Consider the following 15312-nt stretch of genomic DNA (forward strand, 5'->3'; position numbering starts at 1 on the left):
TCAAGAGAGTAAATGTGTTCAGGAGCGGTGTGGGGAGCTGAGGGCCACAGGCTGTCCACTGGACGGATAAAGGTCCCCTACATAATCACACAACAAAGCGCAGCAGTCACACAGCTCGGAAAACCTGCAGAGCAGACTCGCAGGCGGACAGCAAGGCCCGCACTCGGTCCCGCTGCCCTGAAACCGGGTCCATCGTCTCAGGAAGAGGCACGCTCTGCCGGGTGTCCAGGTGGGCCTCTACCACACGCCAGGGAGGAGATGGGAGAGAAGGGGCGACGGGCACGAGGAATGGGGGAGACTGAAGAAAGAGCTCTGAAGATCCCCACGGTGGCTATGAGATCAGGAAGCAGCCCTGGCCGGATGGCTCGGCTGGTTCGTTAGAGTATCGTCCGGATATGAAGCGATCAGGAAGCAATTACTGTCCTCAGAGGAGAATCCTTCTGCCTTGCTTCTGAATGAGGGTCATTGTAGAAATCCTCAAATGCCTGTGGCAGTGGCTAAAGGCTAGAAGGCTTCGTGAGGCAAACACTCCCTTACTAAGAAGGAAACCCCACAGGTACAGAGAGGCAGCAATCAAACCGCTCCAACCTCCCACCGTTCCTTCCAACCAAGTCAGCGTTTCTGCCTTTCCCAGACCAGCTGGGCTTTCAAACTCTCGAATTAAAAGTGAAGAAAAATTTGGCGTCCGCTTTCCTCCAGCAGGCTTCCTCTAAGTAAAGCCGAATGAATTCTTTCGGGGTGGTGAGTCTTCCCTAGGCCCCCCTAACGAAGCTCCTGACATCACTTAGTGGCCACACGTTTTGGGGTGAATATCGACCACCCAACAAATCTCAGGTCGTGACATTTTCAGTTGGATTCCCTAGACCCAGAACACTATTTAAATATATATATATATATATATATAAACCTCTTTCTCATTCATGCTTTAAAAACTAAAAACTAGCACTTTTCCCATCTCATTGCTCACCATGATTTCTCTGGAAATGATCTTTGGCTGCTCAGTCGCTTGGTTTTATCCTGCGACAGAAAGCAAAGGTCTCTTCCAAAAGCATAAGCTCCTGTTACTCTCAATTACCTCACATGGTGGGGAGCCTGGAGCAGAAGGGCAAAAAGCAGGCACACCTAGACAGTAACAGAACAGCTTTTCAGGTTCCACAGAATCAGCATCCCCAAGGTGAACTGCAGTAGGCTATTTCGATCCCTTACAACCTTCATCCAACTTATTATTGAATCTTGGCAATGCTATCCTCAAATATTTCCCAAAGGTCTTAGCTGGTGGCTCAATGGATAGAACATTGGCCTGACCATCTACTCCCCCCCTCCCCCTCCCCCTTCTCTCCCTCTTCCCTTCCCTAAACCAGTGGCTCCACTGGTTCAAGCGTGGCCCCAGGCACTGACGATAGCTCCATAAGAACTCATCAGCCTCAGGTGCTAAAAATAGCTCGGTACCAGAGCATCGGTCCTAGGTGGGGTTGCAGGGTGGATCCCAGTCTGGGCGCATGTGGGAGTCTGCCTCACTATCTCCCCTCCTCTCACCTTAAAAAAAAAATCCTTCCTGAATCCACTACTCTGTCTATCTCGGTGGTTATCACCTCCCCATGTTTCATCACTGACTTCCCACTGCCCATAGGAGAAAGTCCAAAATTCCTAATGTGGCTTTCCGGGACACCAGTCTATAGGCCACTGATGATCACTCCAGCTTCTTCCCAGGTTATTCTACTGTCCACCCCAGGGGAGTCTCATGCTTTCATTCTTCAAATTCACTGCACCGTCTCTCAATTCTGGATCTTCTACCTGGCACTTCCATCTCCTCCCAACTTCCCCCCTCTAATCTAGTGACTCCCCCTTCTCCTTCTGGTTTCCACATCAGCACCCCTTTCTCAAGAAGGCCTTCTTCACCCCACAGATTCCTGTCCTTGACGTTGAGAGCTCCTTTTCCACGTGGGTGTTCCTCACACTGGCAACCAACTCCACGCCTGTTGTTCCACCTAGGAGGGAAGTTCCGCCAGAGCAGAGCCCACACTTGTCTCCTGCCCTATGACTGTCCTTCCATTCTAAGATGCATGTTACTGTTCACATTTCGACATTCTGAAATCGGGAAGCATCTTAAAATCAACAGCGCGTCTTAATGTAATTGTCAGCATTTTTTTCTTTCTCAGCAAAACGTAAAATCATGGTGGATTGCATGCTTGATGGCATCTTAAGATCTGGCAAAATTTGGTATGTCCTGTGTCCACTGAACACAGTGCCCAGCACATAGCAGCAATCAATAACCCCCTGGTAAATACATATAGACGTATATATGTTAAGGAGCTGATGTTAGTCAGTTTTTGCTATGTAACAAACACGCCTTAAAATATCAGTGATTGACAACAGCAGAGATTTAATATCTTGCTCATGGGTTGGCAGGTTGGTCGCGTCTTTGCCAACCTCAACTGGCACTGACCCCAGGATGTGGGGTGGGTTCAGGTCTGTTCTATGTGACCCCACATTTTCCTTAGACCAGTAGCTCCCCCAGGACCAGCAGCTCTCCAGTAGCTCCCCACCGTCCCCGATGGCAGACCTCTGGAAGGAACGCAGCGTAATAAGTGCTACGACACAATTTCAAACCTCTCTTCTTATCACGTCTGCTAACATTCCGTTCCCAAAGCAACGCAGCATCCCCGGGGCAGGGACGTTTTCTCTGGCTGCTCTGCCGGTCACAGGGTAGACAGAGGGAGTGAACACCTGAGAAGAAAAAGCAAATCTACCACAGGCTTCTTGAGAGGAGATGGGGGGAAGGGGTGGACAGACGATAGAAGGGACACCACACTTCAAATTTCAGCAGTTCTAAAAGACAGTCCCCTGAATGGACCTTATAGAGCAGGGGTCCCCAAACTACAGCCCGCGGGCCACATGCGGCCCCCTGAGGCCATTTATCCGGCCCCCGCTGCACTTCCGGAAGGGGCACCTCTTTCATTGGTGGTCAATGAAAGGAGCACATTGACCATCTCATTAGCCAAAAGCAGGCCCATAGTTCCCATTGAAATACTGGTCAGTTTCTTGATTTAAATTTACTTGTTTTTTATTTTAAATATTGTATTTGTTCCCGTTTTGGTTTTTTACTTTAAAATAAGATATGTGCAGTGTGCATAGGGATTTGTTCATAGTTTCTTTTATAGTCCAGCCCTCCAACGGTCTGAGGGACAGTGAACTGGCCCCCTGTGTAAAGAGTTTGGGGACCCCTGTTATAGAGCATGCCCCTGGTCACAATGGGCGAAAGGCCCCAGAGCCACGGAGTCCGCAGAGGTGGCCTGAATATGCAACCCCTTTGCCCAGCGGCCACAAGGACCCTCCTCCTTGGGTCCCTCGGCTGTGCGGTTTTATTTGAGGTATTTGTTGGAGAGGGAGAAGGAGAAGCCATCGCTGTGTCTAAGTCTCGCTTCCTGTGGCTATGTACTTGCTCACTGTAAGCCTAGGCGCCAGCTCTCAACCGGGCTGGCCCCTGGTTAACTGAGGTCGGCCGGGCCTTGGGCCTGTGGGAGGAACAACCCAAGTGCAACCGTCCGAAGGTACGTGGTAAACGGAGGTGCTGACGGACTTGGTCAGGACTCAGGGGACTCAGGGAACTCGATGGGTTCTGATCTATTGACTCTAATTCCTGGGCTGTTGTGAGACAGAGTTAATGAGGCCTGTAGACCAAACACAGGCCAGGAGATGTCCTATTAACCAAGCCCGGCGCTACCAACCCCAACGGGCAGGCAGACCAGCGCCTCCCCGACACCAAGGGAATGCGTTCTCAGCTGTCCCGACTCCCTAAGTGCACCAAGTCCTTTCACACGTCCCCGCGGCCCTCGTCACGTTGCTTGTGCACGCTAGTCACTCTGGCAGTTTTGCATCCCGTGTCCATACTTCTACTGTGACGCCGTGTACGGCTGAGCCTGCCTGCGTGTGACTTTCTGGGGGCTGTATCGGGCCACGGCTGCCGTAACAAAGTGCCACAAACCAGACGGCCGCAGCAGCAGAAGTGACTACCTCGCAGTCCTGGGGGCTGGACGTCGGCAGGGCTGGCTCCTTCTGAGGGCCGTGAAGGGGATCAGGGTGCCTCTCCCTCGCTGCTGGCGTTCACCGGCCTTCTCCGGGGTCCTCTGGCTTGCAGGTGCATCGCCGCCATCTTGGCCTTCATGGTCACGTGACGTTCTCCCTGTGTCCATGTCTGGGTCCAAATTTACCCTTTTTATCAGGACAGTGGTCACACTGGATTGGAGGCCCACCCTCCTCCCGTGTGACCTCATCATCTTAACTAAGTACATCTGCAATAACCTGATTTCCAAATAAGGTCATATCCTGAGGCACTAGGGCACAGGACTTCAGCATGTGGATTTAGGGAGAGGACACAGCTGAGGAGGGGCCACCAGCACTTCTCAATCCCCTGCATGCAGCTCAGGGCCTGGCACGCGAAGGCACCCTTTCTCTGCCCACAAAAATGCCAGGAAGGACTGTTCTCTCCCTCCCTCCCTCCCTCCCTCCCTCTCTCTCTCTCTCTCTCTCACACACACACACACACACACACACACACAATTCTACAGACACACAGCACAAAGCTGTCACTGTTAGCTTTTGGTAAGGTGCCAAACCTCACGGCCACTTTCCAAATTCTCCTGAGGCGTTATCTCCAGAATACAGCAAGCAAGATAAAGAAACCGCAACCCAATTGCCAAAGTACTCAATTAACTCTCCCAGCATTCCTCATGAGGTGGGAGGGAGGGCAGGCTTCATTATTCTTTCTTACTGAAAGGAAAAACTGAGGACAAAATGAGGGAAAACATGCCAGCCTTCCAACACAACCTGCCCCCTGGAGCCCACAGGACCACGGCCTGGGCCGCTGCCTGGCATCCCTGGCCCCGGTACAGCGCTGAGCAGACGGCAGCAGCACAGGGTGACGGAGAACCACAGCAGAGAACCACAGCAGAGAACCATGGAGAACGTTAGTTTGTACCTCGGACAACCCAAGTTCCCCTCCCGGCTTCACCACTGACTCGCTGTGCGGACACGACACAACCACGGACAGCTTCTCTGGTCCTCGGGGTCTTCATCTAGAACGTGGGGCTCAGTTTCTGGGAGAGGGTCCTGCTCACACGGATTTCATGAGGACTGAAAGGGGTAATACAAGTAAAATGCTTGGACTGGTACCTGACATTTAGTTAGTTAGTGATCAAAGTCACGGTGGTCCTTAGACACATCCTACCTGATCTCCTTCCAGACGTGACTCCCCTCACCGCCCCGAGGCTTCATAAGCTCTCTGTGACCATAACAAGCAGAACTGGGGCCCACATGAGAGGTAGGCAGCACATTAGTTGTAATCTATTAGTCAGCATAATAGTGTAATCTATTACTGATTACACAACAAATTACCCCAAAACTCAGAGTAAACCATTTTTCATTTCACAGTTTCTACGGGTCAGAAATTTAGGAGTGGCTTAGCTCTGACTCAAGCCCTCTTACAAGCCTCCGACGAAGGTGTCCTCCAGGGCCTCAGAGAACCCAAAGTGGGACCAGAGGAGGAGACGCTTGCAGCTCCGCCCCGTGGCGACTGGCAGGCCTCAGCTCTGTGCTGGCTATCGGTCAGCGCCCTCCCTGGGCCCTCGCCACCGGGGCCCATCCACGGGGCAACACGAAGCATGGCAGCCGGCCTCCCTCAGCAAGAACGAGAGAGGAAGCAAAAACAGATGCCAGAGTCTTCTGTAATCTAATCTTGGATCTGACATCCCATCATTCTGGATGCTGTTTTCTTTGTTAAAAGCAAGCCACAATTTGTACATCTCCGTTCACAGCAGCATTACTCACAACAGTCGAAAGGTGGAAGCCACTCAAGTGTTCATCAACAGATGAATGGATAAACAAACTGTGGTACTGACGCACAATGGAGTTCTTCAGCCTTAATTAAAAGGGAAGGAAATCCTGACACATGGCTACAACGTGGATGAACCTTGAAGGCATTATGCTAAGGAAAAAATAAGCCAGTCAGCAGAAGGCAAATGCTGTATGATTCCACTTATATGAGATATCTAGAGCAGTCAAATTCAGAGAGACAGAAAGGAGAATGGTGGTTGCCAGGGGTTGCGGGGGCGGGGGGGGGGGGAAGGAGTGGGGAATTTTTTAATGGGTCCAGAGGTTCAGTTTTGCAAGATGAAACAGTTCTGGAAACCAGTGTACAACGATATGCATACACTTTAACACTGCTGAGCTGTACATTCCAAAATGGCTAAGATGATCAATTTTACAGTATGTGTATTTTGCCACAATTAAAAAAAAAAAAAAAAGCAAGTCAAGCAAGTCACAAAGTCCAGATCACATTCAAAGAATTAAAATTATACCAGGGTGTGTGAACCCCAGGAAGTGGGAATTCTTAAAAGCTGCCTTCCAGGTTCCATCATTTATCCAACGTTGGAAAGAATCTAACTGTTCGTTTAGGATTGAATTCCACATATTTAAGGCCACCTCAGGGCTGGCCACACCCAACACGTGCATGGTGGCACCTGCTGACCCTCCGAGACGCCCCTCGCAGGCAGAGATCCTAAGCAGTAGGTCCCTATGCACGCCGGCCCCAAAGCCACTGCTTTGGGAATTATCCAGTAAACAGGTTATGTTTCCAATCAGTGAAGCCCCAATTAAAATCCGATCCCACCACAGAGCTCTTTGGTCCCTAACACATCCCATATGGCACAGAAAGGTATGGGAATGACTGCACTTCCATGGGCCCGGCCCTGCTTCCAGGTCCTGGCAAAGTCTGTCGTTGGTTTCAAGGCCAAGGATAAGGCGGAGATCAGAATCAGGATGAAGAGAGAACGGGAGGAGAGGCCCACACAGAGCTGGTGTCTCTCAGAATCAGGATGAACAGAGAACGGGAGGAGAGGCCCACACAGAGCTGGTGTCTCTCAGAATCAGGATGAACAGAGAACGGGAGGAGAGGCCCACACAGAGCTGGTGTCTCTCAGAATCAGGATGAAGAGAGAACGGGAGGAGAGGCCCACACAGAGCTGGTGTCTCTCAGAATCAGGATGAACAGAGAACGGGAGGAGAGTCCCACACAGAGCTGGTGTCTCTAGTGGGGGGACCACGTCCACACCCTCATCAAAGGAGAAGACAAGTACTGCAAGAACCATTATTTCCTGTCTTGGGACCAGTTTTCTCCACTCGGTCCAGATAAACGTTATAAAATATAATTTTCTTTTCCCACGTCAGTCGGGAGCAAAGGTGTATCTGGGAAGGACTGGAAGCCCAGCGGAAGCGGACAGGCTAAATTTGGACTAGATGAGCTCACCAACGGAAGGTGCTTATTAGCGCAGCACCCAGTTAGTGCATAGCACGGCTCGATACATGCTCGTGATTATAAAGATGACAAAGGGTCCGATCTTCTGTGGTACAGGATGCTACTCTGTCTAATCCAGATGCCTCTGAAATTCTTCAGGAGGACACAGAGCCCAGTCTCTCAAAAATGCATGAGTCAGGGTGTCCCCCAGCCCGGTACACTGGTGTCCCTTTGTTCAAGCACGGAAGTTAGCAGTCAGCTTGCATCTAGAGGCTACCTAACAGGAGGAAAGCAGACCCTTCAAAACAGGAATCGCACTCGGAGCAGAGAGACGGCACACTGTAAGAGGGATGCGAAACCACACAGGGGCCCAGGGCACGGCAGGTGCGCACACCCATCTCACGCTCACTGCAGGCCACGCCCCGCTCCCAAGAAAATGATAGCATCGCCTATTCCATTTAAACAACAATCATCCTTATGATGATTAGTTTAATAGTTTGTGGATTTGTAAACCCACACAACTTAAACACACACACACACACACACACACAATGTAATACTAGCACAGGGTGCAAAGTAAACACAGCTTAATAATATAACACCTGACAAAGATTTCTTTTCTGGTCTCTAGTGCTTGTTCAATCCACTATGTGCAGAGCATTCTGCTCCTAGGGAGGATCTGAGGGATAGGAGAGGCAAAAAAGGGCACACTTCCTATTCTTCGGTGGCTAATGACAATGCCTTTCCACCAGGGGTCCCCAAACTTTTTACACAGGGGCCAGTTCACTGTCCCTCAGACCGTTGGAGGGCCGCCACATACAGTGCTCCTCTCACTGACCACCAATGAAAGAGGTGCCCCTTCCGGAAGTGCGGCGGGGGCCGGATAAATGGCCTCAGGGGGCCGCATGCGGCCCGTGGGCTGTAGTTTGGGGACGCCTGCCTATGGGCACCCTTGCTCGGAGGCTGTCATACTGATGGCAGCTGACGGCTGTTCCCACACCCTGAGGGGGCTTGTTTTCTGAGAGCATGTGCCAACAGAGCTGACCTCCTAGCAGGGTGTTGTCTGGGATAGAAGGCGCCAAGCTGAGACTCTAAGGAGGGTTGCTCCAAGTAGGGTAGCTGCCAGCAGTTGGGCTCCCCAGGCATGTGTCCAGCACTGACTTTTCATGCACCTCATGTTTACACGGGTGTACACTATACCCAGAGAAGGAGGAGCTGGGTTTAAAAATACTAACTTCAACCAGCCTGCAGAGTGACAGGTCTTCTGACGGGTAAGCAAAAATCAGCTTCGGCAAAATGCTGGGAAACTTCCAAGTTTTAAACTTGGGAGTCCTTTTGCTGACTACATGAGGGCACCATTAGTGAGTCTAGTAAACACATAAGAAACCATATAACAAATAATAGAGAACAGTGTGCTCAATCTCCCCTATCTGTGCTCGTATTTACTTGACTCGGTGACTACTGTTTCCCCCCATTTGGTATCTATCACTGCTGACTGCATATGCCATAATTTTTGGTTTATAAAAAAATCTGACTTTGGGTAAAGACTAGAAATACCCTGCTGTTCCATCATAAGTTTAGAAATTCCTCGACAAATGGCAAGATTAGAAACCTCTCTAAAGCTATTACTGTGGAACAGCGGTTTCTGGTTTCAATGAGTATTTAAGTCCCTGAGAAGGCTTTGAGAACACAGACTGCCCGCCAGATGACTCAGCGGGTCTGGGGTGCAGCCTGAGCTCTGCATTTCCAAAGAGTTCCCACGTGATGCTGCCGGGCTTCTCTGAGGGTCACACTTTGAGAACCACTGTGAAGCAAAGACCCGAGGACAAGCAGAGGCTAACTCTACCCAAGACTTGACAACCAGAGCTGTTGTCTGCATGAATTTTGGCAAAGGCTATGTTGATGCACATTTTGTCTATTTTTGTCTCTGGACCTCAGGTGTACAGATTTGGATGGATTCTAGTCCTTGGTTTGTGACCCACTCTCACCAGTGGTCTAGGAATGACCCATTTATTCATTTTTATTTTCTTACTTTTGAATTTTTTCTTCTTTTCCAAGGAGAGGAAGGGAAATAAACAGAATCCCGTGTGTACCCCAACTGGAATCCATCTAGCAACCCGCGTCTGGGGCCAATGCTCTGCCCGTCTGGGGCCATGCTCACAACTGAGCTATTTTGAGCACCTGAGATGGAGGCTCCACAAACCCATCTTCAGCACCCAGGGCTGATGTTTTCAAACCAATCAAGCCATGACTGTGGGAGGCTAAGAGAGAGAGAGAGAGAGAGAGAGAGAGAGAAGGGGGGAGGGGTAGAAAAGCAAATGGTCGCTTCTCTTGTATGCCCTGACCGAGATTCAAACCTGGGACATCCACATGCTGGGCCAACGCTCTCATTTATTCATTTTCAATAACAAAAAAGGCACCAACCAAAATAAAAGCTAGGACCTCGAAGAGAACCCACATCTGACTTCACGGAACTGGCCTCACCCATCCTACCTCCTGACGTATGAGTTAGCCAGTTAACAACCATCTTTCTGCTGCTTTTTTTCTTACAGTTTTATTACGTCTGTAAACTGTGGTACACTTACACCCTCGAATACTGAATAACAGTCAAGAAAATAAACTCTACCAACAAACAATAATATGGGTGAATCACAGCAATATAATGCCAAGTTAAAAAAAAAAAAAGTAAAGATTGCATCCAGATGATACCAGTTTATAACAGAAATATATATTTTTCAGGATGCCTTAAAATAGATATACATTCTTAAGTCTTTGCAGTTTTTTCCTCATCACTGGAGAAAAGACGTGTTTACAGGAACACAGTAAGTAAAGAAATGTACCCGGTCAGTTGTAACAGGAGAGGATGTGACCCTGCTGGGTCCTTCTGGGCTCCCTGGAAAGCTCATCTTCCCACCCCCAAGCTGTGCCCATCAGCTTCCAGAAAACAGCTCTGGGAGCGAGAGCCCTGGTCTGAGCCGGCAAGTCACACAAGAGGACACGAAGTAGTAAACACACATGGGGGGGGGGGGAATGTTAACTTTGCTAACAATCAGAGAAACGTAAATGAAAGTATTTGGGGAGCTAGCCTTCTATGACGACTAAATTAGCAGAAATGAAAAAAACAAACAAACAGAACAGCAGCAAATGCCTGGGGTACCGCAGCCAACTCAGCATCCGCTGACAACGCTAGCAGCGGTGCCAGGCAAAAAAAGATTCTCCAACAGCTGTATGGTGAGATGTCGCCGTAAACCACACAGATGTCCCAACAGGCGGACTTCATCCTGAGCAAGTATCAATAATTGGACGGAAAGAAACCAGCTCGATGGCCCCGACAAGGCCATCAGAAACCCCCCGCAGAGCACCATGACCGGGTGTAATGCAGTGGGGGCAAACTTCAGTTCTGAAGAAAAAAATGCATATATGGTATTTAACACACGCGAAGAACAAGACGGGTGGCGGGTTATATACTTAGAGCCGCGTGTACAGGGGAGGCAAGGCAACCGCAAACACGACCGCGTGCCGGGGCAGCAGCCGCTTCCGGAGCACGGCGTCGCCTACCTTGAGAACTCTCGCAGCTCTCCTCGTCGCTGTTGTCCTGGCAGTTGTTCTGCCCGTCGCAGATGAAGCTCTTGTCGATGCAGAGGCCGTTCTTACAGTGGTAGCGGGCGGTGGAGCAGAGCAGAGGGTTTGCTGCTGTGAAGGAAAACAGAGCCGGTCACCGGGGGCAGCAAGTCTATGGAAACCCCTGAAACCCTCTCCAGCCCGGAGTCTGTCCTGCTTGGAAAGCAGTGGGCTCATCTCTCCGAGATGGCTGGCACGATCGGAACCCATCCTGGGAGACCGGCCAGAGAGTGACTCGGGCGGGACAAGACTCCCTCCCTCCCATCCTAAAACCTCCTTTGCCCGAGTCACCATGCTGGTGTCCTCCTGTAACTATAGAACAACGCCTCACCCTAGATGTCAACCGCTAGGCGGGCCAGCGGCCCCTGAGGGGTCTGGGGCAAACCTGAATGTCCTGGGAGAGTTGGGAGAGGAATGCCTGGTAGCATAACAGACACACAGGGAAAAGCAAAGCCAAAGGGAGCACCGAGTCGGGGACCCGGGAACCTCCGTCACAGGCTGTGACGGCATGATCTGGCCCACGAGCTGGGCCGGGTCCTCCGGCTCCCTGTCTGTGCGCCAGCACCTTAACCCTGCCACTCCACCCCCGTGCATTTTCATGGCTCACTAAACTTGGCGGTCTCTCTTTCTTCTCTGCAATCAAAGAAGCCCACTGACCCACTTGCTCAGCCTGTATGGCTCCCCCATGTGGCTCCCTGTTCCAGGAACTCTTAGGGACCTCAAAACAAATGACAGGTAGGGTTCCCTCCCTCAAACACTTGGGCGACAACTGGCCAGTGTGGGGTCACCACAAAACTACCGTGAGCAAACCTCCACAGAAAAGCACAATGTACCTCCCTCCCTGTTCCTTGCAGTGCAGTTCCAACAAGGCTCTCCTGAGCTCTATTTAATAAATGAAGCAGCAAAGTAGAAACTACTCCAATCCCAGCGCGGCCGGTTATCAGCTGTGTAATCTTGGGCAAATTATGTCACCTCGTGACAGCCTTGGTTTCTTGATCTAGGACAAGACCGACTCCTGATTTTTAAGGCCCTGGGCAAACTGAAGAATATGAGGCCAACTATTCAAAATTATTTAAAATTTCAGGAAGGCAAATGTTGGGTACTAGACCAAGTGTGGTGCCCTACTAAGGCAAACCCGGGCCCTGGAGGACGGTGTGGTCACAGGCCCATGCGGCTGGCCTGGCACTGATTTGAGCATCACCTGAGACGACACGGGAGAAAAGGTACAATGCAGAGTCTGACGCCTGGCATAGGCTCAAGGGATGTTTTTCCGCTTATGTCTGCACTGGTTCCCCTGAGTGTGGCCCTCTCTGAAGGAGCCACTGGCAGTGATGAAGAGGGGTCATCCTGGACTTTGGGTAATGAGCTGAGCCCGCACCTGAATTCCACGCTGTGGGAAGAGCGCCAGGGCGGGACGCCAAGCCCGGCACGGGAGACCGCTGTGGGGTCAGGGGCAAGCCAGCTCCGGAGTCTCTCAGAGGCCCTCCCCTGCCAGGCGGCAGCTGTTGTAGATATTCCCTGCACGCTCCCCTGGGCCATTGTTAAGATGCAGAGATCATGGTGGTAAGGTCTGAACGATTCAGAGGGCTCCATAAACTCAAAGGGCAGCAGAGCTGTTTCTTAACTATTCAACTCAGAGAGTGGACTAAGGGCAGAGGAGGTGGAGGAGGAAGGGAAGCCAGTGCTCTCAGTTTTGAAAATGGTGGACCAGCGCAAAGTCAAACAAAAGTAATCTGGCCTGCAAATGGGAGTTTTAATTATTTAGATCACTGCGGGCCAGAGAATGGTTCAACTTGATCAAGCTGAAACCAAGGTCTGACTTCAGCCAAAACCTAAATGGGCAAACCCAGAACCACAAATCACATTCGGTCGCTGTCCCGGGCAGCTCTCCAAACCCTTCGTATCCCACCCTGGAGCCTTCAGCTTCCCCGGGACCTCACAGGTCACGTCTAAACAGCCAAAGCATCAGCAACCATCAGCTCAGCCAAACAAACAACCTCAGGAAGACACTCTAATTGCTCCAAGATTGGGTGGTTGCAAGTTTCTGTGAATATCTGAATGGGTTAGGCTGTTCTGGATCAATCTGCTGACACTGTTGACAACTAATAACTTTTCTTCACCCTTAGACTCTCCCCAAGGTAGGTGGTACAAACCCTCCCAAGGAAAAGAAGTCATTTATGTATGCATATGTGCACACATACATACTACATATATACACACACACATACAGATCATTCATATAAGGCTGACTAGACCTAAGACACAGTTCTGGTTAAGGAGCCAGACGGACTGAAAACCTAGTCACTGATGAGTTTCAATGCTTATAACCGAAAGTCTCAGTAGCTAGAATACATAAAGATGTCTTGTAACTTTAATGGGAAAAGACAACTCAACAGGCAAATGAGCAAAGGATATTATTAGCAGGTGATTCCTATAATGGCAAATGGACAATAACAACTGAAAAAAATGCTGACCTGTAATGAAGCACCGCTCTAACCACATCCACTTGCCAAACTTAAGGTCTTAAAATACCAGGCTGTTGGCAAGGATGTGGAGGGAGAGGAAGTCTCTCAGACTGTCTGTGGGCGTGCAAATTGGTAGGTGCACCTTGGGGACTGATTCAGTAATATTTGGGGAAGTTTAAGGCGCACATGACGTCCGCCTAGTAGTTTCACATCCAGCTGTATACTACAGCCATACATTTTGTTTGAACAAACAAAAATGTTTACTGAAGCACTGTAAAATTTTTTTTAAAAATTGGAAATGACCCAAATGTTCACCCAGGGAAGAAGAGATACAATATTCTCTACAGAATTCTACAGCAGGGCTTGGCTAACTTTCTCTGTAAAGGGCCAGATAGTAACTATTTTAGGTTTCGCTAATCATTCGATCTTTGTGTTTGCCTTCACTACTCAACTTTTCCATGTAGTGCAAAACAGCTACAGAAAATTCGTAAACAAAGGACATGGCAAGTTCCAATAAAACTTTACTTACAAAAACAGGTAATAGGCTAAATTTGATTCAGGGGCCATTGTTTGCCACCCCTGCTCAACAGCCATGAAAAATAAATGAACCAGAGATGAGGAAGAACAGCAAGTTATGGAAGACTATGTTCAGTCTTGTGCTACTTGTGTGGTTACCCACGAAAAGAATGCTACTTATTACTGACGGATTTAAGAATAAAAATTTGCATTGGAAGAAACAAGGCTAAGTTCAGGACAGGGACACCTCTGGAGAGAAGAAAGGACAGGATTCCAGAGGGAAATATTATAGACTTCTAATGATATTTGGTAGCATCTTATTATTTTAAACTCTGAAGCAAAAAAGTAACAAGGTAATATAAATTTTAAATGAAGACATAATTGATAAATAACATATTAGTGTCAAGTATACAACATAATTTGATATTTGTATACATTACAAAAAGAGCACCTCAATAAATCTAGTTAACATCCATAACTACACATAATTACATTTTTTGTAATTATGTTACAAATATTTTTTGTAATGAGGGCTTTTAAGATCCACTGCCTCAGCAACTTTCAAATGTACAATATAGTATGATTAACTAGGGTCAATACAGTTACAACATTATAACATAATGTATTAGTAATATAGTATTATTAACTAGAGTTAACATAGTTATGATAGTATAATAACTATAAGTAATATAATTTTTAAAACAGGGTATTGGGAACACAGAAGTCCATTTAATTTTACTTTTCAGTATGTTTGAAAGGCTTCACTAAAATTTTTTTAAGAGTCTAGTCTGACAGATAAGTTTCAGTGGTCACTCACTTTCCTTTTTCTTTACTTTTTTTTCCCACAAAATCTTCTCTGACACCTGTTTTTGGTACCTTTCACACTTAGGTCCCAGGTAGCTCGGAAGACACAGGTACACGCTTGTAAGCCACCACACCTGGGATTCCTCCTCGTCATACGTCCCCTCACCCCCCAGCATGGGGCAGAGAAACAGGCAGGGGATGCTGGAGTGACACTCCCCCAGCCCAGCTCCTGTGAACCCGTGGGAGCCCCAGCAGCAAGCCAGGAAAAAAGGCCTTGGAATCATCAGGACACAGAATCACGCCCACGCCCGTCAGGCACCAGGAGCTCCCCGTGGAAGCACCCTCGGGCCTCCCCCTCCCCTTCAGGGTCTGTGGATTCTCTGTTTATGAACATTTCAGCGAGGTTTGTGTTCCGGTTGCCAAGGACACAGCCAATGAGCAGGGCCAGGGGACAGCCGGCCACCCTGCAGACACCCCCCCAGGCCAGCGAGAGAAACAAGCTGACCACTACAGGAGGAAACCAGGAAAGCTATAAAAAGCAACCTTAAGAATTCCGCAAGCAGAGCAGCCTAAAATAGTTTGAACAGAGACCAGAAAGCTCTAAAAGGAGCCAAT

General features: G+C 49.2%; 1 protein-coding gene across 3 annotated transcripts in view; it reads right to left on the reverse strand.

The window, feature by feature from the left end:
- The window catches only part of LDLRAD3 (low density lipoprotein receptor class A domain containing 3), a 245789-nt gene that overhangs the window by 101680 nt on the left and 128797 nt on the right, over nt 1–15312 (reverse strand). For 2 of the 3 annotated variants that reach the window (XM_066363129.1, XM_066363139.1), the window contains exon 4: nt 10850–10984. In XM_066363129.1, coding sequence (XP_066219226.1) covers nt 10850–10984 — 135 coding nt within the window. The remainder of the gene's footprint in view (nt 1–10849; nt 10985–15312) is intronic. The other variant, XM_066363137.1, reaches the window with a different exon arrangement.

Source organism: Saccopteryx leptura, chromosome 1, assembly GCF_036850995.1.
Source record: "Saccopteryx leptura isolate mSacLep1 chromosome 1, mSacLep1_pri_phased_curated, whole genome shotgun sequence".
Classification (NCBI taxonomy): Eukaryota; Metazoa; Chordata; class Mammalia; order Chiroptera; family Emballonuridae; genus Saccopteryx; species Saccopteryx leptura.